This window comes from Hypanus sabinus, chromosome 2 (assembly GCF_030144855.1).
Source record: "Hypanus sabinus isolate sHypSab1 chromosome 2, sHypSab1.hap1, whole genome shotgun sequence".
Lineage (NCBI taxonomy): Eukaryota > Metazoa > Chordata > Chondrichthyes > Myliobatiformes > Dasyatidae > Hypanus > Hypanus sabinus.
Genome location: NC_082707.1, coordinates 29690503 through 29714438, shown reverse-complemented (window position 1 = coordinate 29714438; position 23936 = coordinate 29690503). Strand labels below are relative to the sequence as shown.

Sequence of the window (23936 nt, the reverse complement as noted above, 5' to 3'; positions counted from 1 at the left end):
TTAGTAAGTGGGGCGGAGGGGAGAGAGAAACCCGAAGGGGGAAGGGTGAAGTAAAGACCTGGGAAATAAACTGGTAAAAGAGACCATGGAAGGAAGAAAAGATGGAAGGAGCACCGGAGGGAGGCAATGGGTGGGCAAGGAGATGAGAGGGAAAGGGGGATGGGAAATAGTGAAGGGGAGGAAGTGGTGGGGGGTCATTACCGGAAGTTCGAGAGGTCAATGTTCATGCCATCAGGTTGGAGGCTGCCCAGACGGAATATAAAGTGTTGTTCCTCCACCTGAGTGTGGCCTCATCATGACTGTGGAGGAGACCATGGATGGACATAACAGAATGAGAGTGGGAAGTGGAATTAAAGTGGGTGACGTCAAGGATATCCCGCTTTTCCAGGTGGACAGAGAATAGGTGCTTGATGAAGCGGTCTCCCAATCTATGTCGAGTCTCATCAATCTACAAGAGGCAGGAGCACCGAGCACAATAGATGACCCCAACAGACTCACCTGGAAGGACCCCCCAATCCCCCCATTCCTCCTTCATTATTTCCCATCTCCTTTTCCCTTTCTCACCTTATCACCTCCCTCTGGTGCTGTTCCCCTTTTCTCTTTCTTCCATGGCCTTTCACCAATCAACTCCCCAGCTCTTTACTTCAACCCCACCCCCATCAGGTTTTACCTCTCATCTTGTGCTTCTCTCTCCCCTCCCCCTACCTTTTAAATCTACTCCTCAGTTCTTTTCCCTCCAGTCCTGCCACAGGGTTTCAGCCCGAAATGTTGACTGTACTTTTTCCCATAGACGCTGCCTGGCCTGCTGAGTGTATGTTGCCTTGGATTTCCAGCATCTGCAGACCTTCTCTTGTTTGAAACTGCATTAACTTCTCTCGGTACAAGCAGACTAATTTCTTCAGAAAACTCAGTGGTTGAAGGATAGTTGCATCTAAACTATGTGTATAAAAACAACCAGGCCACTAACAACATTGTGATCAGCAAACTTGGCTCACCTAATCAACTCTACACAGCTTTGCCTTAATACTGTCAAAATGTCTTCGTAACTACTAAATATGAGATTTTCAAACTAAAAGACAGTCATTCAATAGGTTTCAAAGGTACATTTACTGTCGGAGAAATGTATACAATGTACATCCTGAAATTCTTTTTCTTCGCAAACATCCACAAAAACAGAGGTGTGTCCCAAAGAATGAATGACTGTTAAATGTTAGAACCCCAAAGCCCCCCCACTACCCCCTCCCATGCATAAGCAACAGCAAAGCAATGACCCCCCCCACCAGCAAAAAAGGCATCTGCACCCCCCCACTGAGCACTCAAGTGTGCAGCAAAGCATCAATAAAGACACAGAATTGCAGTACCCCAAAGGCTACTTGTTCACCCGGTAATTCAACATATCGCAGGCTTTCTCTCTCTCTCCTTATAAGGAAAAAAGGGGTGTCCCCATTTCACAGCGAGAAGGGAGACATAACACAACAACTCGCTGATTCACGGTGTTAAAAGCTTTTTGCGTTGCTTTTTCCGAAATCTATGCCTAAGCAACGCGAGTCTCTGGGCACACAGCCAGTAGCCAGCTCACTGCTTTCGATCTCTCACGACCCATCAGGCAGCGGTACTGACCGCGAATCTGCCCGCCTCCAGAGCCACGGAAATCTGGCACACAGAAGCGCACTAATCTTCCAGGCCGCGTCTTTGGCACATCAAAACGTGGCGAGTTGTGAGGCCCTGAGAGCAGGTCCCATTTCCTCAAAGATCTGAAGTCAAGTGTAACTTTAGGTCAAATGATCCCTGACAAGGAAAAAATGAGACATTAAAGATATAAATAGAGCTGTTTCCAAAGATACAAACAAAGGAGTCGCCATTGGGTGCCATCATCCTAAACAACCTCCTCTCCATGAAGTGGAATTGTAGTTAAGATACAGGCTTTCTTTTCGGCACATTTTGTGCCTTGTGCTAAAAGTCAAATCAAGTCACTTTTTATTGTCATTTTGACCATAACTGCTGGTACAGTACATAGTAAAAACGAGACGATGTTTTTCAGGACCACGGTGTTACATGAAACAGTACAAAAACTAGACTGAACTATGTAAAAAACTACACTAGACTACAGACCTACCCAGGACTGCATAACGTGCACAAAACAGTGCAGGCATTACAATAAATAATAAGCAAGACAATAGGGCAGTAAGGTGTCAGTCCAGGCTCTGGGTATTGAGGAGTCTGATAGCTTGGGGGAAGAAACTGTTACACAGTCTGGTTGTGAGAGTCCGAATGCTTTGGTGCCTTTTGCCAGATGGTAGGAGGGAGAAGAGTTTGTATGAGGGGTGCATGGGGTCTTTCACAATGTTGTTACCTTTGCGGGTGCAGCGTGTGGTGTAAATGCCTGTAATGGTGGGAAGAGAGGCCCCGATGATCTTCTCAGCTGACCTCACTATCCGCTGCAGGGTCTTGCGATCCGAGATGGTGCAATTTCAGAGCCAGACAGTGATGCAGCTGCTCAGGATGCTCTCAATACAACCCCTGTAGAATGTGATGATGGGGGGGGGGGGGGGGGTGGCGGTGGGTGGGAGATGGACTTTCCTCAGCCTTCACAGAAAGTAGAGACATTTGCCCATCCAGTCTCAGAAGGATGATTTCTATTAGGTTAAAACACACTAGACTGGGATTTTGCAGTGAAGTATGACATTCAGTTTTAAAGCTTTTAGTGAGGCCCCTTAGGAGGTGGAATTTTGCTCATATCTATTTCACATTAGACTTTGTTAAATGTTAGCCAAAGGAGGTCTTCCTGAGCTGGAATTTTAAATGGTGTGCCTCATAATTGTTGCAGTAAGTGTCCATCTTACCTGTTCGTTGAAAGCCGCTCCCTCGGCCAGCTAGGGATTGGCCTGTTTAAGGGGCAATGCACCCCTTCCACAGGCTGACGTTTGGTGCCACAGTACTGGCTGGTGATGCCACGGCACCGATTGAGTCTAAATCTAGCACAATCGTTTGCTTCGGGAGGCTTCCCCAAAGGACTGGGTCACGACTGGTACCGCAGGAACAGTAGTAGTACGTTGCCATGAGAGAGAGCCTGAGCACACGCTTTAGTGAAGTATTTGTAACTCGGTATAACTGGAAGGTTTGCTGTATGTTTAGTGCCTGGTTTGTCCTGTAAATAGATAGTGAACTTACTTACTGCTAGTAAGTTCTTTCTGTCCCCACTCACCAAACCCATGAACCTGACTTCACAACGCAATAACGTTTCCTGGTTTTCCGTCTGTTGATGACCATCAGTTAATCTGACTGAGTGCTTAGTGGTGGAATTTCTAAGCAGTTCAGTTATAAATGGATATTTGCACCTCAAGAGATCCTTGTATCCCATGATCAGATTAATATCAGTTATAACATTCTACTTATTAAACTTTCCAATACTTTCCATTAACTTGCCCTTCCCTGACACAAGTGTTAATAAGGTCAGATAAAGTTTACAGAAAAATTACTTTATTATTCATGATTAATATTTACATAATAAAGCACTATGGAGTTTGCAATTTGTAGAGAAAGCAGTTAGGGACTTTTTTTTCTTATAGTAGTTCTAAGCAAGCTGGCTAAGCAATTCCATTATGCACCAACTTAATTCTGCAGCACTTAAGGGCTCAGATTATGCACTCATGTCATGCAAGTCCAAGTACTGCTCGATGCAGCTCACTGGAAAATGCTCTGGCAACCATTGCACTGGCTATCCATTCCCCCTGGCCCTTACAAGATTGTCAAAGGTATTTGCAACGTCAAGAAGATGAGAGAAATGCATCATGCACTGCATTTTTCATGATTTGTGAGTCAAGGCGCATCTCCAGCATCCATATTTCTCATAATATCTTACAACATGGTAGCAGGCCCATTTTAAACATCGAAAGCTGATGGGCCTTCACAACTAATCACAGTCGCCCTTCACAGGCAGAATCTGCCAGCTGTGATTTTGGCAGACAAAACGACATGTGTTCCCAAAAGCTACAAGGTTCCTCATTGAAGAAAAACAGAGGCTACCTACTGTATTAAAGAGAAGTTAGAATCATAGAGTTTCTATATTAGCTATTAACTACATGAGCTATTTTAATTTGTTCAACTGTGAAAAAGAGGTCTCCTTTCCCAATAATGTTCAGCAGCCTGATCTTGGACCTCTGGGTGGCAGATACCTGTCCTCCCTGCCTGCAGGAAATGCGCGGTCTTTGCAGGAACTGAATTTCCAAAGCTTGAGATACTTGTATTCATAATACTCACCAGGAGTTTATTGAAAGAAGCCAAAGGCAAAATTCTACCTTTTGCTTATGTAAGCTGTATCATCTGTTTGTTCATTACGTGCCGTGTCATATGACGTGAGTGATCAAGGTCCTTCCATCCCCATGACTGTTCTTGGCAAAGGTTTTCTGCAGAAGTGGTCTGCCATTGCCCTCTCTTAGGTGGTGTCTTGACAAGATGGGTGACGCCAGCCATTATCAATACTCTTCAGCGATTGTCTGCCTGGCGTCAACAGTTGCATAACCAGAGTTTGTCATGTGCTCCAGTTGCTCATACGACCATCCACTGCCTGCTCCCATGGCTTCAGTGACTCTGACTGGGGGGCTAAGCAGATGCTACCCCTTCCCCAAGGGTGAGCTGCAGGCTAGTGGAGGGAAGGAGCACCTCACTCCTCCTTAGGCAGAGATGTATCTCCACCCTGCCACCCAGTAAGCAACGCAAAGGCTCCAAAATTAGCAAATGATCATTGCTAAATTGGCAGTGCTACTTACAGAGTAAGGCCAGCTGTCAGGAGAACTGAAATATCAAACTTACACGTTATCACTAATCTGGAATTGTGCTGATGAGACAGATCAGCTAGTAATAGTAATGGTATTAGTAGCAGTAGTAATAGTAGAACTTTAGCAGTAGCAATAGTAATAGTAGTAGTAACAGTAGTAATAGTAGAATTAGTATTAGCAATAGTAGCACTAGCAATAGTAATAATAAAAATAGTAGTGAACACCTTGTTTACTATAACCAGAGTGAATCAGAGTGTGCAGGCATCAAACATCACCACAGATAAGTATCATCAATGAAAGGGTTATTATTTGGAATGGCATCTGAGGGAGCTGAGGGCTGGCAAACCCCGTGAGCACAATATAAATGATCTTCCAGATCAAATGTAAACATCTGAGCACAACAAGCCATGTAATTGGCAGAATTTCTGCTTGATCATGCTGGAAGAAATTAGTTTTTGGCTACAGATTTGAAACTATGTGAGAGAGTTGCCTGTCAGTTTTGTTATACCCTTCTTCCCCAAAATCAGAACTGTTGACTTTGGTGGAACCAGATTTCACATAAGAGTATAACTTGGTGGTTGATTTTCTACCTTCTTGTAAGTGTGTCATGTCTGCTCCCAATGTACATGCAGGCGCTTCCTCATCACCACCCAGCTAACAGGATTCACCTGCTGCTCATTCCTGACTCATCACCTGCAGCCTATTTAACCCAATTTCTCATCCACAATCCTTGTAGCATCAGCCAGCTGCTCCTGGTTTTCACTCTCTCTGTCCAAAGTTTACCTTGTTGCCTGTTGCGCTTATTTCTGTTCTCTTTTGTCTTGTGGCCCCTTGTGGCTTGTTATTGTACAGTTGATTATTAAAGTGATCTTTGATTGTTGTGTCATGGTTGCTGCTCTGCTTTTGGGTAAAACCTCCTCTACAATTCCTGACAGGATGCGTCAATCATATGAATATTGTGGATGATACAAAGATAGGTGGGGGGGGTAGGTAGTGCTGAGGAAGCAATGTGATTGCAACAGGACTTAGGCAAATTGGAAGAATGGGCAAAAGAGTGGCAGATGGAATAGAGTGTTGGGAATTGTATGATAATGCATTTTGATAAAAGGAACAATAGTGTGGACTATTATCTAAATGGGGAGAAGATTCAAACAATGGAGGTGCAGAGGAGTCCTCGTGTAAAACTCCCAGAAGGTTAATTCACAGCTTGAGTCTGTGGTAAAGAAGGCCTGCATCAAGGCTCACACTCTGTGTTGGATGATATCGTGAAATTCAGAACCCTCACAGTGGAATGCGGCTGGAATGCAGAAGTGTTGCACTTGAAAGAGGAGCTGTCTAACCAGGAGATGCCCACTGACCTCGAAAGCCCTCGCACTATGACTGCATATGGTCAAGCACCTTATGGAATGAGCTACCTGAACATCAGCAAGAAACCCAGTTCCATTCCCAAAACCACTTCAGGCTGCAGGACACTGTTCACCAATGCCTCCAGATCCCAAGAAGTTACGAGATCTCCCTTAAATCCCTGGAGTGAATGTCAGTGGAGAAACAACTTGGGCACCTACTGCAGTGCAGCCAACCACCAAAATGTCCGATCTCTGCCTGGCCCCTTGTTCCAGCATCATAGCCTGTCTCAGTCTCTGTGCTTCTCCACACCCCAACGAATGGTGGAGTAGAGATGATGGGCTGAATGGTTCGACTCTGCTCCTACATCTTATGGTCTTAACACCTGTCTATGAAAAATGGGACAATAAAGGCAAGATCTGGAAGATAAGGATTGTTAAGAGTTGCTAAATTGGAGATTGTTACAGATATGAGGAAAGGAAGAGGCTGCTCCCTGTAGGGAGTTTGTACGTTCTCCCGGAGACTGCATGGGTTTCCTTCGGGTGTTCCCGTTTCCACTCACCGTCCAAAGACGCAACGGTTGGTAGGTTAATTGGTCATTGTAAATTGTACCGTGACTAGGCTAGGATTAAATCTGGGTGACTCAGTTTTAAGAGCCAGAAGGGCCTATTCTGTGCTGCATTTTAATTTTTTTTTAAATCATTCAATCAATAAATAAATCATCAAGCATCTGCAATCAGTTGTTTATTTTTCTTTATTGTCATTGTGGGTCAGCATGATTAGTTTTTGTTACACTGGGGTCACAGTTTTCCATTAGCCTCTTTGTCTCTCTTCTAACTTTCCTCAGGAAGCACATGGAGCATTAGGAAAGGCATTTATCTGCCTGAGTATACACAGCAATGCCTAGATATGTTGCTGAGCTTGTCCCCTGCCTTCCCAAATGTACAGACACTTGACTGTACACAAATGTACAGACACTTGACTGTACACAAATGTACAGACACTTGACTGCAGCATCCTTGAATGTGAGGAGGGGTTCCAGTGAGGAGCACTTTCCTCACAAGTCAGGGAAGTTATTCATTTCCAAAGGAATGCACACTCTGAAAACCAGTGGAGTTTGTTAAATCTTATTTTTAATTTTGTGCACCTGTGAATGCAAAAGGGTGGTAGGTGCTTCACTTCCTTCTCAGATTTTGCCGAAGTTGTGAACGGCCGTTAAATGGAGGTGTGATGACAGGAATAAGTGCTGGAGCAGGCTGCAAGGTCTTTTCCAAGGCTGTGAGTCAGACAGAGAGCGGACATGGTGTGCTAATGTGCATATGCCCTTGAGGGACCATCTGCATCAATATCCCGTGGTGCCCTCGAGGGGTAAACTATGCATTACGGACTATCACATGTACAATGCCTCATGCTTACTGAGAAGCACTGGAGACCTTATAGACAGATGATTCTACATCTTAATAATAAGAGATTGTGCCCAACTGCTCTGCATGTGACCGGAGGAACTTGCAGGGTTGTGGACACATCACAAGAATCAGCCTCCCCTCTCTCTGTACTTCTCCCTGCCACAGTAAAGTGGCCAGCATAATCAAAGACCCCACCCACTCCAGACATTCGCTCTTCTCCCTTTCCCTTCAATCAGAAGATATGAAAGCACCTACCACCAAGGACAAGGACAGCTTCTAGCCCACTGTTATCAGATTCTAGAATGGACCTCTTGTACGATAAGGGACTCTAGGCCTCAAATCTACATCATTATGATCTTGCATTGTATCATTTACCCGCACTGCACTTTTTTTGGTAGCTTTACACTTCTGCATTGTTATTGTTTTACCTTATTCTACCTCAACGCACCAAGTAATGACGTGACCTTCAAAGGCAGTTTGTAAGACAAGCTTTTCACTGCATCTTGGAACATGTGACAATAATGAAGCAATTCCAATACCGATACCGATTACAATACCTATACCGATACCAATACTGATTACAATACCCATACCAATACCGATACCAATACTGATTACAATACCCATACCAATACCGATACCAATACTGATTACAATACCCATACCGATACCAATACTGATTACAATACCCATACCGATACCAATACTGATAAATACTGATACCGATACTGATTACAAAACCCATACCAAGGCTGAAACTGATACCAATACCGATACTGATACCAATATCGATACCAATACCAACACTCATACTGATACCAATAATGATACTGATACCAATAGGCATCTGTTAGTCTTGTGAGACCATGGATTTGCACCTTGGAGGTTTCCAGGGCGCAGGCCTGGGCAGGGTTGTATGGGAGACCGGCAGTTGCCCAAGCTGCAAGCCTTCCCCTCTCCACACCACCGATGTTGTCCAAAGGAAGGGCACTAGGACCCAAGCAGCACCGGTGTTGTTGCAGAGCAATGTGTTAAGTACCTTGCTCAAGGACACAACACACTGCATCAGCTGAGGCTCAAACCAGTGACCTTCAGATCACTAGACCGATGCCTTATCCACTAAGCCATGCGCCAACACAACCAATAGCAATACCAACACCGATACCAATACCAATAAGCCCTCATATCAAGAGTGCATTATGTTAGTAAGAGAACATTATACTACTACAGATTACAAATTTGTCTTCTAGGTACAGAAAGCCATTCAGTACTTTCAGAGGGAGAGTCAGTCACCACTATCTTTCTTCTTTCTTTCCTTCCTACCCTCCCTCCCTCTTTCCCTTCCTTCCTTCCCAATTACACGGATATGACCCGTGTAGTACAGCCACGGGGAGAAAGTACAAAATTCTTACAGTCAACGATGGAATTGAACCCTTGACTCTAGGACTGTAATGGTGTCACATTAACTGCTATCCTACCGTGTTACCTCAAAGAGATTTATGTTTTAATACTGAGAATTTCAGTGATTTCTGCTGCAGGCATCTCTAACAGCATGAAACTGGAAAAAAAAACAGCCCACAGCCAATGCTCATCTGTTCAAAAGAAAGATAGACTTTCAGTTATTGCTTTCTTGGAAATGTTCAAAATGAGGAAGGACCTAACTTAAGCATATAAGATCCTAAAGAACAACACACACAAAATGGAGGAACTCAGCAGGCCAGGCAACATCTATGGAAAGAAGTACTGTTGACGTTTAGGGCAGAAACATGTGCGTTGCTTGGATTTCCAGCATCTGCAGACTTTGTCTTGTTTATGAAGATCCTAAAGAAACACGATAAGGTAGATGCTCTTGCTAGTGGGAGAGCTATGAACAAGGAGCCATAGTTACAAAGTGAGGTACCAGTCACTTAAAGCTGAGTTTTTTCCCTCAGATACTCTGGAATTTTCTGCAGCTGGATTTGATGGAGGGCAAATCATTAGACAGGTGGAGATAGAGAGTTGAAAGATTTGAGGGATTGAGGGTTATAGGGAACCAGTACAGAAGATGAGTTGAGAGCAGTATAGTTCAATCATTGAATGGGAGGGCAACTTGAGGGACCAGGTGTTCTTGTCTCATGTTCAGAACCTTGAATAGCATGAATTCAAATCTTAACAGGGCAACTGGGGAATTTAATTACTGGAATTAAGAAGAAGTAAAATGAATAAAGCTACTATCAAAATTAGCGACCATAAAATTACCAGACTGTTAAAAACACAAGGGCTTACTAAAATCCTTTAGGGAAGGAAATTTGTGGCCCTTAGCCAATCTGCCCAATAATATGGTTCCTGATGTACAGCAACGTGTTTGAGTCAAAAATGGCAACAATGCCCGACCTTCTAGTGATGGTCACGTATTGTTAACAAATACTGAAGATAGTTACTTTGTAATCCATTTACTTTGATTTTTACCCCATACTCATGATCCTCAGTTACTGTCTGTATTGCTTGAAGATATATTTTGTTGTGCTACGCTAATTAGTGTATGACTATCTAGGGAAACATACCGAGAGATTGGATTGAAACATCTGTTTCAGTATGCCATGTGTATCTGAAGTTTCCAGTGGTGTATTGCATTGACAATTGCATCCTCAAATATAGTTGCGAACATACAGAGACAGAGCAATTCATCACCTGGGCTGCCTGGTGGAACTCTGAGCAGATTACTCCAGTTGTGAAGGTTGCTTACCTTGGAGTATTAATGAAGCACATTCCCAAATGATGAGCTTCTGGCAATCTCCATTAAATGGATAGAGGGTTTATCAGGTGTTTCATTATCCGCTGGAAATACTTGCTTGAAAATCAACAAATTTAGCTGCTTGGATAGAGAAGAAATTCTTGCACTAATTGCTTGTTAACCCGTTCACTGCAGAATTGGGATCAGGTGTGATATCTCTGGCAAATGTCATGAAAATTTGTTGTCTTAGTGGCAGCAGCACAATGAAATGTTATAGAGAAAAGGTAAATGAGCTACAGTAAGTATATATATGTATATTAAATAGCTGAATTAAATATAGTGCCAAACAGAAATAATAAAAGTGAGGTAGTGTTCATGGGTTCAAAGTCCATTTAGGAATTGGATGGCAGAGGGAAAGAAGCTGTTCCTGAATCACGGAGCGTGTGCCTTCAGGCTTCTGTGTCTCCTTCCTGATGGTGGCAATGAGAAAAGGGCATGCCTTACGTGATGGGGTTCTTAATGATGGATGTCACCTTTCTGGGGCACCACTCCTTGAAAATGTCTTGGATACTATAGAGGCTAGTATCCAAGATGGAGCTGACAAATTTTACAACTCTATGTAGCTTCTTTCAGTTCCTGTGCAGTAGCACCCCTCCCCCCCACGCACCCATACCAGGCAGTGATGCAGCCTATCAGAATGCTTTCTACGGTACATCTGTAGAAGTTTTAGGGGACAAATAAAATCTCCTCAAACTCCTAATGAAATATAGCTGCTGTCTTGCCTTCTTTATAGCAATGTCAGTATCATGGGTGGGACCAGGTTAGATCCTCAGAGATTCTGACACCCAAGAATTTTACATTGCTCACTCCCTCCACTTCTGATCCCTCTATGAGGATTGGTTCATGCTTCATCGTTCTACCCTTCCTGAAGTCCACAATCAGTTCTTTGGTCTTACTGATGTTGAGTGCAAGGTTGTTGCTATGACACCACTCAGCCAGCTAGTATATCCTGTATGCCTTCTCGTCTTCATCTGAGATTCTGCCAACAATGGTTACATCATTAACAAATTTATAGCTGGCATTTGAGCTATGCCTAGCCACACAGTCATGGGCAGAACAGTGGGCTAATCACACACCCCTGAGGTGTGCCAGTGTTGATTGTCAGCAAGGAGGAGATGTTATTACCAATCCACCCAGATTGTGGTGCTCTGGGTTAGGAAGTTGAAGGTTCAATTACAGAGGGAGCTACAGAGGCCCAGGTCCCATAGCTTATCGATGAGCACTGTAGGGATGATAGGGTTCAACGCTGAGCTATAGTAAGCAAATAGCATCCTGACACAGGTGTTTATCTTGCCCAGGTGATCTAAACCCAAGTGAAGAGCCGTTGACCTATTGTGGCAATAGGCAAATTGCAACAGGTACAGGTCCTTGCTGAGGCAGTAGTTGATTTTGGCCAAGACCAACCACTCAAAGCATTTCATCACCGTAGATGTGAGTGCTAATGGACAATAGTCATTAATCAGCTCACACTGTTCTTCTCAGGCACAGATGTAATTGTTGCCCTTTTGAAGCAGATGGGAACTACTGATCGTGGCAACGAGATCTTGAAAATGTCCTTGAATACACCCGCCAGTTGGTTGGAACAAATTTTAGAGTCTTACGGGCACCTTTGGGGTCTGCTGCCTTGCAAAGGTTCACCCTTCTGAAAGACAGTCCGACATCAGCCTCTGATCACAGGGTGCTTCAGGGATCTTCACATCTATAGTTATATTCTCCCTTTCAAAGCGGGCATAAAAGGCATTGAACTCATCTGGTAGTGGAGCATCACTGCCCTTCATGCTATTGGGTTTTGCTTTGTAGGGAGTACAAAGTTAACTGCCAGAGTTAACGTGCATCCAATGTCACCTCCAACCTCTCTCGGAATTGTTTCTTCTGTCTTGAAATAGCCCTCTGCATGTCATACCTGGTTTTCTTGTACAAACCTGAGTCACCAGGCTGAAATGCCACAGATCTAGCCCTCATCAGAAGAAGGATCTCCTGGTACCTTGACGGCTTTTGGTTTGGGAATATACAGCAGGTTTTCATAGGCACATTCATCCACACAGGGTTTAATGAAGTCAGTAGCAACTCATCCAGATCTAAAGATGAATCCCTGAATATGGTCCAGACCACTGATTGAAAGCTCCTGTGCTTCCCTTGTCCATACCTTCTTGGTCCTCACTACTGGTGCTGCAGTCTTCAGTCTCTGCCTGTACTCAGGGAGTAGAAGTACAGCCAGGTGATCAGACCAAGAATCAAGAGGACCTTGTTTCTTTAGTCAGGAGACACAGAGGAATATTATTATCTCTGGGTATTATTATATTCTTGAAATCCCCATGGTTCCTCAGAGTACAGTACTGAATATACTGAGAGCCTCCTCTCATCAGTGCTGCCCTTTAGTGTTCACTCCTGGAAAGACAAGTTAGATTATGTTAGTCTGCGGCTGCACTTGCACGCGATGAGGAGTTGCTGTGTGCTTGTTCCTGCAGCAACGTGGCTCCAGGACAACATCCCCTGCACCATCAATCTTCAGACTATGCCACCCAAGGACTTAGGCTACATTACTTCTTTCAGACTGTCTGATTTTGTGCTATCATGACTTCATGTGCTATGTGTGTGACTTTTGGTGACGTGTTTTGCGCCTTGGCGCTGGAGGAATGCTGCATTGTTTAGCCGCATACATATGTATGGTTGAATGGCAATTAAGCTTGAACAAGTGTCATATCGCAGTGTACATTTTTGATTCCGCCTCAGGCGTGCCTTGCCTTTGGGGGAAAAATTGGTTTTTATCAGAGTTCTGCAAGCTCAACTTGTTTTCTTTGGTTCTGCGAAATTTGACAGATCCATTCCTTAGGTGGTTCATCAACTTCAGATGGTTATTTGGCAATTCTCACGTATCTGAGTTGAATATTGAATTGATTGTAGCCATGGTGCTTGAAATACCATGGCTCTTTGAAATCAAGAATGTTAAGGTCTTCCCTTATCACAATGTCAGCCACAGCTGGTCATATTTGTGATTGGGTTGCAGACACGTGAGGAATTTTAACATATTCAAGGAATCGAGAACAGAGGATCCATTTTCTTGTATTACTGTAAAGTCTACAAATTTTTTTGCAAGATGCCCATCTCCACAACAGGCTTTATAGATTGTTTTTAATGCAGGGGAACGTCTTATGCCTCGCAGGACGTTTATTAATGAAACAAAACCACAATCGACTGATAAAAAGTGTTGATCAAATAAATTTGAGAGAGCATGGAAGGTTTTTTTTTAATGTAATTTGAGATCTTATTGTTTGGGGACACAGCTCATGGTGGAAAGCTGGAAAGTGTGTGTGGGCAAGGACCTGTCATTGAGGAGAGCAGAAATTTGAGGACTATAAAGCTAGAGGAGATTTCAAAATAGGTTCAGGTCTTCGAAGAATTTTAGATCAAGGAAATTTAAAAATTAAGGCAAATGTGTTGATGAATATTTATTATAGGCGAATGCATTATGGGCAGCAAACTTTTAAATATCCATGGCAGGTGCAAGATGAAATGTAGTGTCCGCAACCTCTTTCATACTTCTGCTTACAAAGGCAACTCACAAAGATAGAACTTTCTGCAGTTAATGGAAGTGACCAATATTAACAATATCTCAAAAGCCAGGTGTCATATACAGTCCGTACAAGTACTTACATTTGATATACTGCAGGAAGACTGTCCGGAGAACAATGTATTAGTCGAGACAGCAAGCAGCAAATATGCTACTGGTTTCAACAGCAGATCAGGTCAGGTGTAGGTGGAATTTGACAGTGGAAGAAGCCAAATTTCGTGTGGTGTACAAACAGTTGTCAATAATTTTGTTGTTGGTTAGGGTATTTGGCAAACATTAACTTCAACAGCCAATCTTTAGAGCTGAACATGGATTGTAGATTAAATTTAAAATGCAGCCGTGTCCTGGAGCTGTGGACAGCAGTTAATTGAAAAGTCAGAAATTTAACATTCATTTTGGGTGTCTGGAGTGTGGGTGCAAAAAAGGAGGTGTGAGAATCATTTCTAACTCAAAGGAAGCATCGTAGATACATTGTAACCACAGAATTGTCCTTTGATCTTTAATGTATGAAGTATCATGTAATAATGCATTAAAAAGATCTGCTGCTCTGAAAGTGTCTCAATATGATGCCTGCTGCTTGTTTTTGGTGAATAAAACACTTCTGCATCCACTAGCTTCAGTCTCTCTGGTGGCATTGTTCACGTTAAAACAGAGAGTGGATTGGGAGGAAAGTTCAAAGTACATTTATTATCAAAGTGCGTACAGGTATATGTCACCATACGCTGCCTTGAGGTTCATTTTCTTGCAGGCATTCACAGTAGAACAGAGAAATACGATAGAATCATTGAAAAACTGCGCACAAAGGTTGACAAATAAACAATCTGCAAAAGAAGACAAACTGTGCAAATAAAAATCTGTAAATAATACTGAGAAAACAGAGGCAGTGGTTAGGAAACAGAGACCCTGGTTCAATGGCTGCTCTTGTAATGGGCTTGGCCCCAAGTGGGAGAATAGTCCACAAGGTGGATCGAGTTTGCTTTGTGAACCCACGTGGGTTGAATGGCCCAAATAGCATTCTACATTGTGGAGCAGTAGGAAGTATAGTGAGCAGACTACGATCGTGCATCCTAAACCATCTCCCCAGAATGATCTTGTGCTGTTGTAAGTCTGCTATCATCATTAAAAAGCTGAAATTGATTTGAGTACTTTTTAATAATTATTTCTTAAATGATACATTAACTTTAAATATTTTATTTTTATTGAGATACAGCACAAATTAGGCCCTTCCGGTCCTTCGAGCCCCACTGCCCAGCAACTCTTGATTTAACCCCAGTCAAATCAGAGAAAATTTGCACTGACCAATTAACCTGCCAGCTGGTACATCTTTGGACTTGGGGTGGGGAGGGGGAACCAGAGCACCCAGAGGAAACCCACACAGTCACAGGGAGAACATACAGACACCTTAAGGCAGCGGCGAGAATTGAACCTGGGTCACCTGTACTATAAAGCGTTGTGCTAACCACTATGTGACCGAATATATTAAATCACTGTCAATTTTTGAAACGTTAAGATGTGGAGGAATTAATAAAAATCAATAAAAAGCTTGGATAAATGTAAACAACACATACAAAATGCTGAAGGAACTCAGCAAGTCAGGCAGAATCTATGGAGGAGAATAAACAATCGTTGTTTGGGGCTGAGCCAGAAACATTGACGATTTTCAATAAGTTTCAATAGGTACATTTATGTCAGAGAAATGTATACAATATACATCCTGAAATTCTTTTTCTTCGCAAACATCCACAAGAACAGAGGAGTGTCCCAAAGAGTGAATGACAGTTAAAACGTTAGAACCCCAAAGCTCCCCCCTTCCGTGCATAAGCAGCAGCAAAGCAATGACCGCACCCCCCCCCCCAGCAAAAAAGCTTCGGCATCCCCCACCAGGCACTCAAGCGTGTAGTGAAGCATCAATTAAAACACAGATTTGCAGTTCCCCAAAGACTACTCGTTCACCATGTAATTCGACATACCACAGACTCTCTCTCTGTCTCTCCTAATAAGGGAAAAAGGAGAGCCCCCATTTCACAGCGAGAGGGGAGACATAACAAAAACAACTCACCGATTTATGATGTTAGAGGTGTGTTGCTTCACTTTTTCCAAGCTCTGTGCCCAAAGAACTCGTGTCTCTGGGCATACAGCCAGCAACCAGCTCAGTACTTTTGACCTTCCATATACTCCCGTGTACTCACATCAGGCGACGGCAGCACCAACCTCGAATCCGCCCGCCTCTAGAGCCGTGAAAATCTGGCACCTTGAAGGTACGCTGGTCCTCCAAGCCGTGAACTTGGCGGCATATCGAGAAGTGGCTGGTCATGAGACCCCGAGAGCAGGTCCCATTCCCGCAAAGAACCGAAGTCAATGTGTAAGTCCAGGTCAGGGTCTTCGAAAGAACCCTGAAAAGGAGAAAGAGAGATATTAAAGATAGAAATAACAAAGAGATAGTAAAGATAGAAATAGCAACAGATGGAATATTTCCTTCCGTAGATAATGTTGACAAGAGATTTTGTAGTTTTCAAACATCTGCAGAATCCTTTGAGTCTCAGATTGGCAAAACCCTCCTATTGAATAAAGATCAATGTTCATGTGAACTTGGCCTTACTGGTATGCTGTCAATGAATGGAAAAAGGTACAGAGGCCAGATGCAAAGTGTATCTGTTGCCTTAACTCAATAGGTTACAGACTGCCCGTATGTTTGAGTCCAGGAGCAGACTGAAGAACCTCACTATAGTGCTTAGGTGCAAATGCCAAGATCACTTCTGCAGCTAGCTGATGGTTCTCTACAGGACAGTTGGTCAACCATCATTGGAAAGCAGGCCAATAGCTTTGTTATTCCCAGAAACCAGCTGGCAGAAATTTCTGCTTATCTATTGCCAGGTTTTTGAAAGGTCACTTTACTGCAGACAACCATCAGAGTTTTTCTGAATCTTCCTGAAGACTGTGTGGCACAGTTAGTACAGTTTCACCAATGATCCAGGCCCAATCCTGAGCACAGCCTGGGCAGAGTTTGCACATTTTACCCGGAGTTCCTCCGGGCGCTTCGGTCACCCCCCCCCCCCCACACTCCAAAGGTGTGCCAGTGGGTAGGTTAACCGGCCACTGTTATCAGTCCTCATGTGTGTGAGGAGTAGAATTTGAAAGGACATGTTGGGGATGTGGCAGGAATAAAATGGGACTTGTGGAAGATTAGTGTACAGTACTGTGCAAATGTCTAAGGCACATGTAAAAAAATCTGCAAAGCGAAGATGCTTTCAAGAATAATGAAATTGAAAGTTTCTACATATCAAAATACTGTAAAGAACAGTAAACAGTAAAAAAAAAACTAAATCAAATCAATATTTGATGAGACCATTATCTTCATGCAGTATTATGAAAATAATATCAGCTGGTAGATTCTCCAAGCATCTTGGAGAACTTGCCACGGTTTTTCTGCAGACTTTGGTTGTCTTGCTTGCTTCTGTCTCTCCAGGTAATCCCAGACTGCCTCGATGATGTTGAGATCAGGATTTTGCGGAAGGCATACCATCTGAAACCATACAGAAAATCTAGGATGTTTAAGGGTTTTGTGCAGTACTGTAAATGGGTCAATGATAGTTGCTGTGAACTCAAGGGGCCAAAGGGCTTATCACTATGACTTGTACACCTCTGATGAACTAAGCAGATTAGCCTGGTTGTACACTTTGTCAACTAGCTTTAAAACTTACATATCTAGAAATATCTTCAAGGCACTGCTTAACAATTTTAACTTTTCTTTATCAATCAGATCATCAATGCTTCAAATTTTCTCTGCGGGAATAAAAGCTGCAATGAATCAATTTACAGTCAGCAGTCTTTTCTTGAAATACCTGAAGAGAGTGCAGTAAGGTAAGGACATTTCTGTTCAGTTCTTGTTAAATGCATTTGGCTAATCAAATTTGTGTAGTACAGTTATTCTTCAGAGTCTTTGTTCAGCTACGCTTAAGCCACTGATGGTTTAACTTGCTGTCTTACTCCACAGATAACCACATCAGATGACCAATAAGAGAAAGATAAGAACAGAACAAGATAGGAGGTCAGGTGTCCCTTTAGCCACTTAAGTCTGTATGCAATTCAGTATAATCTCAGCATTAAATAAGTAGGAGTTTTAATTCCTATTGTCATCTACATGTTAAAGTCAAAATCAAGTTTATTGTCATATCAGGGGTGGCAAAGCTGCAGCATGTGTGCCCAAGATGGCACACACACAAATTTTGTTGCCATGTGGCATGTAATGTTGCCCCTCGATTCTTTAAACCCCACCCATTATAATAATAAAATACATGATGATTACCCTTGCTACCAAATGAAGCATCAAATAATGTTTTACAAACTGGGAGCAGTGAGGTGTTTTCCGAGGAAACTTTTCATGTAAGCTAGTTAGTTGCAAGAATACATAACATTGGATGCAACATTTTGAAACACCTGGTGTACACATCATTATATGGACAGTAACCATTTGGTCCAGTTGGCATTGGCTTCACTCTGTTTATGGTTTCCTTCCATTGTTTGTGTGTGAACACTGGATATTCAGTATTAATCATGGTAAATACTGTATATAGATTAGCACTGTCATAAATATTCATGTGAGTCACTGTTTTCAATGATGAACTTGGTGAAGTCTAATTATAGGAACAGACTTACTGTTGAAACTAGTGCTCTGTGCATCACTGTTAAATCATCCAAGTACAAGCCAGGTATAAAATATTTGTCATTGTTAGTGCCTCAACAAGTCTCACTGAGAGTAAAATGTGGTTATTTTCCTTTCATGTTCATATTTCTTATGATATATATGAGATACAATAACAATACTGTTTAGAAATTATGTTATTTTTCAAATGTCTTTTTAAAACTCTAATAACTTTTGAACAGGTTTTCTAAAGTGCTTCATTTATTTCAAACTTTTAAAATGGTAAGCTTTTATTAACAGTAAAATAATAAATACACATAAATAAGCAACAAGACACATCCTTTTCCCCTTAAGAAAGTCCATAACTATTGTTTCTCATTCATTAATCACTGATTTTTAGAAGATTAGAAATTGTATTTTAGATTTAGAAGTTTTTAGAAGATCAATGATAATTTGGGCACACACTCTCAAAAAGGTTCACCTGCTGTAATATGCACAAGTACAAGAATGAACAAGTACAAGGAAAAATTTGCAGCTCATAACATCATATTAGCAGCATTCACAAGATAAACATAAATTATACACCATTTTAACAAGACAAAAAACACATTTAGAACAAAAAGCAAATTTGATTTAGTGATAAGTGATCAGAATGGTCATGGTGTTGCTAAACTGCAGAGGTTATGAGGGTTTTGTTGGTTGGTTCAAGATCCAAGTAGTTCAATAGTTCAAAGGTTCAATGGCTTAATTTAGTATCACAGAAGGTATACAGTGCACAACCTAAAATTCTTGCTCTTTGCAAACATCCACAAAACAGAAAAAAACGCAAAGAATGAATGACAGAAAGATCAGATCCCCAAAGCCACCCTCTCCCCTCCCACACACAAGCAGCAGCAAAAGCGTTGAGCCTCCTCTGCCCTCCCTGACTTGCACCAGCAAAAGCCCCAAACCCCTCTCCCCCACCATCCAAGCAATAGCAAAGCACCCCAAAGAGACATTGATCCGGAGTCCATCCCGACACTTTGGTGTCTCAGACAGGCACTCCCTCCTGCTACAACAGCCATGGGAGACCAGCAGCTAGCTGCTTCAATGTTTCTATCCTCCACGTCACTTCTCCAAGTTCCCTGACTCAAGGACTGACAGGCTCCTGGTTGAAGGGATGCAGCTGGTCTTGGTGGTGTGGAGCTTCAGTCTACTGTACCTCCTGTCCAATGGTACTCTCAGAAAGTGGGGATCTTTGATGATGTTGTTTCCTGTAGATACTGCCGATGGTGGGGAGCAATGCACCTCATATTCAAGGCAGAGTCCACTATTTCCTGCACCCTCTTAAATTTCTGTGCAATTGAATTGCAGTTTCAGACGGACATGCTGCAAAACAGAATGCCTGCAGAAGTTTGACAGAGTGTTCAGTGACAAGCTGGATCTCCCTAAATTCCTAAGAAAGCAAAGGCACCAGCTGAACTTTCTTATTATTACATCTGTGTGCCAGGCCCAGGACAGGTCACCCAATATGTTAATGCCCAGGAATCAGAAGAAGCTGTCTCCAACACCAATCCTCAATGTAGTGGCAAATGTTTGCCCTCCTTCCCCTTCCCAAACTTCAATCCTGAAAAGTCCAGCCTTAGATTTTACAGTGTGCCTTACTTTCACTTCCACAATCAACAGAAGTTTTGTTGTATCTACCGGATCAGTTCTTGATAACGTACTGAGGACATTAAGCAAGTCACCATTTGTTTGCACCCTATCATATCTCTTATGAATTCACTAGTACTGCATTTATCATTCTGTTAATATTTCTTTAAATCCTCTCATAGCCTGGTCTGGTTCCCAGAAGTGTTCATAGAGTTTTTATAACTTCTACACTGAGTTCAGTTAAACCTATTGGGTGGGGCAAGTTAAATCTAGTCAACACTTACAGAGAATCACAAGCTAAAATGCTTTTAAAATCTTCAAAATCTAGGTAAACACTATAAATGTTTTAAAACACAATACTTCTCCTTTCAGTGGCATATCTTAACTGACTTGGGTTTGAAAAGTGCTCTATAAATAAACTTAAACAAAATGCAGAAGGAACTCAGCAGGCCAGGCAGCTTCTATGGAAAAGAATCTAGTCAACGTTTCAGGCCGATACACTTCGGCAGGACTGGAAAAAAATGCTGAGGAGTAGATTTAAAAGGTGGGGGAGGGAAGAGAGAAACACCAGGTGATAGATGAAACCGGGAGGGGGAGGGGATGAAGTAAAGAACTGGGAAGTTGATTGGTGAAAGAGATACAGGTTTGGAGAAGGGGGAGCTTGATAAAAGAGGACCAAGAGACCATGCAAATAAACTTGCTTGTTTTCTTGCTTTCTGATGGTATCATCCGTGTCCAAATAAGTTTGTATACTCTATGTCCACGAATTATTCAACTTAATCCATCCTTGTCCTCAGTTTTTACATACAAAATTGTTGAAGAGAAAGATCTCTGAGCTTATTAGCACCATGAAAAGCTCTTACTCTAGTGAACAGCAATGTCGAGATTTGTAAATTCTGCAGATATTCTTCAGAGAGTGAAATTAAGTAAATTGTGTCCTGTAAATTTTCACAATATATTACTAATAATAAACCTGATTCTGATTCTGATCCAATAGCTAATGCACATTTCAAATTATAATTAGAATAATCATGCAAGATGTTTCTTTCACAAATCTATGTTCACACAATCTGATCCATTGAAAATTTTCAAAGTCTGCTTGCAGTCTCACATATGGATCCTAATAATTTCCTGCCAACAGATATAGACAAATAGTCTCTTATTTGCCTGGTTTCCTTCCTCTCCTTCCTTAATATGCAAAGTGACATAAACAGTTTTCCAATCTTACAAGGAACAAATCTTACAATCTTCAGAAGGTGATAATAGTTGATGTCAGCAGTATTCCCACTGACTTCCTTTAAGTAACTGGGATATGAATCATTCGGTGTTGTGTACTTGTCAATCTTCAGTGCCAATATTTTCTTTATTACTTTAAATTATTTTGATTTTGGCAAACCCTGTCCCTGGTTATGATTCTCTCCTCTTTCTATAACATAAATATTGACACAAAGTAATCATTCAAAATTTCTGCCATTGCTTAACCTCCATTTATACTATATCACTTATATCCATATCTTGGAGTCACTGTCAGGGTCTGGTCCAGTACGGTCCTGAATCCGTGTTCCGGGTCTCGATCCAGTCCGAGGGCTCCAGACTCCGGGTCCTGCAGTTGTCCCTCCCGTCACCCGTGATCTAGTTAGGACCCTCCTGGCTCAAGGAGGCACACCTGTGACTCATTGAGCTGCAGGTGTGTATAAGGGGCCTTGGGACTGGGACCAGGCGGGTGGTTGTTTTGTTCTGTTTCCCCGCCTGCTCCGAACTCTTCTCTGCATTCTGTTATCCCGCCCGGGCTCAGATCCACTCCTCATCATGCTTCTCTGCCCCATAACAGTACTACCAGGTTGGTCCTCTCCCCCACCTTTCTTCCCATGCGCTGGTCCCACTTCTCCACTCGTTTGTTTTGTTCGCGTGGTCGCGCTGTCTGCTGCCCTTTCCCGATTTTCCTGCTATCATGGCTGTTGTGTTTGTCACCTTGGACCTATGCCCGTTCCTACTCCCTGCCTCCATCGGGCGGGTCCGGCCGACCTGGCACTGCCCGGCGGTGATTCTGCTTGTTCCTATCCCTTGTCTCCGTCGGGCAGGCTCGGCCGGTCTGCTGCTGCCCGGCGGGGGTTCTGCCCCGTACTCCTCTTCCGCCCAAACCCTGGGATTGTGCCCAGCACCCGCCTAGGGGTCCGCGTCGTGCCCAGGACTCCGGAGTTTTTGTCTGGGAGGCAGCCCTACCCGGGACATATGCGGCCTGCCCAGGGAGGTCTCTCCTCTGCCCCGTCCTTCTCTTCCGCCCGAACCCTGGGATTGTGCCCCACACCTGCCTAGCGGTCCGTGTCGTGCCCAGGCCTCTGGTGTTTCCGCCTGGGAGGTGGCCCTACCCGGGACATATGTTCACGGGTGATTGGAGGGCTCTCTGCCAGCTTATCTAGCCACCTAGACCTGCCTGCCTGAACCCCGGAGACCTGTCTGCCTGTACTCGAATTCTGGGAGCCCGCTCCGCTCTGCCTGCCCAAACTCCGGGAGCCCGCTCCGCTCTGCCTGCCCAAACTCCGGGAGCCCGCTCCGCTCTGCCTGCCCGAACTCTGGGAACCCGCTCTGCTCTGCCTGCCTGACACTCTATCTACCTGTTCCCCAGCTCTACCCTTAAATGCCATGGCATCCCCATCCTGTCCTCCCCCTAGTACTCCAGTGTCTGCATCCTGCGTTTGGGTCCATCCGGCCCCGTCCCTAACAGTCACACTCACCAAATTTGACCACTCTTCTTTTCATCCCTTTCAGGTTCCTTTTGTACTATTTTTCTCTGTTTTATTAATTTCTTGGTATTTTATATCTTCCCTGCCTGTGATAAGCTCCTTTTCCCACTTCGTATGATTTTACTTATATTTTGTTTTACCTCGTATTTTATGTCTTACCTCACACTAATTTCTAATTGAGCAGCTCTAGTCCCAAATAGTTATTTTCTTCTTGCAGTTGTGCACCTGCCCAACTGCAGGCAGACGAGTGGGGGAGTTTCTAACAGAGGTCACACTGGTCTGGGCCAGTATGGTCAATGAGCTGTGTTGGAAGCTGAGAATTGGTTGAAGCTCAGAGGCATTTCTTCATTGAGGATCACTCTTAACCGACCAAAGAAGAAATTGTGAAGTAGAAACAGGGGAGACCATCCAGATCCTTCTGACTGCACCACCAGTCAACAAGGTTATTAGAATCAGAATCAGGCTTATTATCACTGACATATATTGTGAAATCTGATGCTTTGAAGCAGTAGAGTGCGAGACATGCGAATTACCAGGTAACAGAAAATAGATAAATACTGAAAAAAAACAATAAGGTAATGTTTATGGGTTCACAGACCAATCAAGTGGAGGGAAGGAAGCTGTGCTTAAAATGTTGAATGAGAGTATTTCAGGCTCCTGTACTAATAAGAAGAGGGAATGTCCAGGATTGGTGAGGGTCTTTAATGTTGCACGCCTCCATTTTGAGACACCATCTCTTGAAGATAGTTAGCTAATCCAATATGTTTAATCCTGTACTGACCCCATACCTCCATATTCCCTTAGTGATATATTGATCAGTGCATTGAATCTACTCAGCAATACCATACATCTTAAGTAGAGAACTCCAAAGATTCATTGCTTTTTAGGTGAAGAAGTTTATGCTAATCTCTGTCTCTCATGATATATCAGCCAGGGGAATCAGCAATCACACCTATATAGAAACATAGAAAATAGGTGCAGGAGTAGGCTATTCAGCCCTTTGAGCCTGCACCGCCATTCAGTATGATCATGGCTGATCATCCAAC

At 43.1% G+C, this 23936-nt stretch overlaps 1 protein-coding gene across 1 annotated transcript in view; it reads left to right on the top strand.

Annotated features, from left to right (window-relative positions):
• Positions 1 to 23936, top strand: part of dner (delta/notch-like EGF repeat containing) — a 303208-nt gene that overhangs the window by 150452 nt on the left and 128820 nt on the right. Inside the window, exon 3 of the mRNA XM_059993998.1 lies at positions 17633 to 17733. Within this exon, the coding sequence (XP_059849981.1) occupies positions 17633 to 17733 (101 nt within the window). The remainder of the gene's footprint in view (positions 1 to 17632; positions 17734 to 23936) is intronic.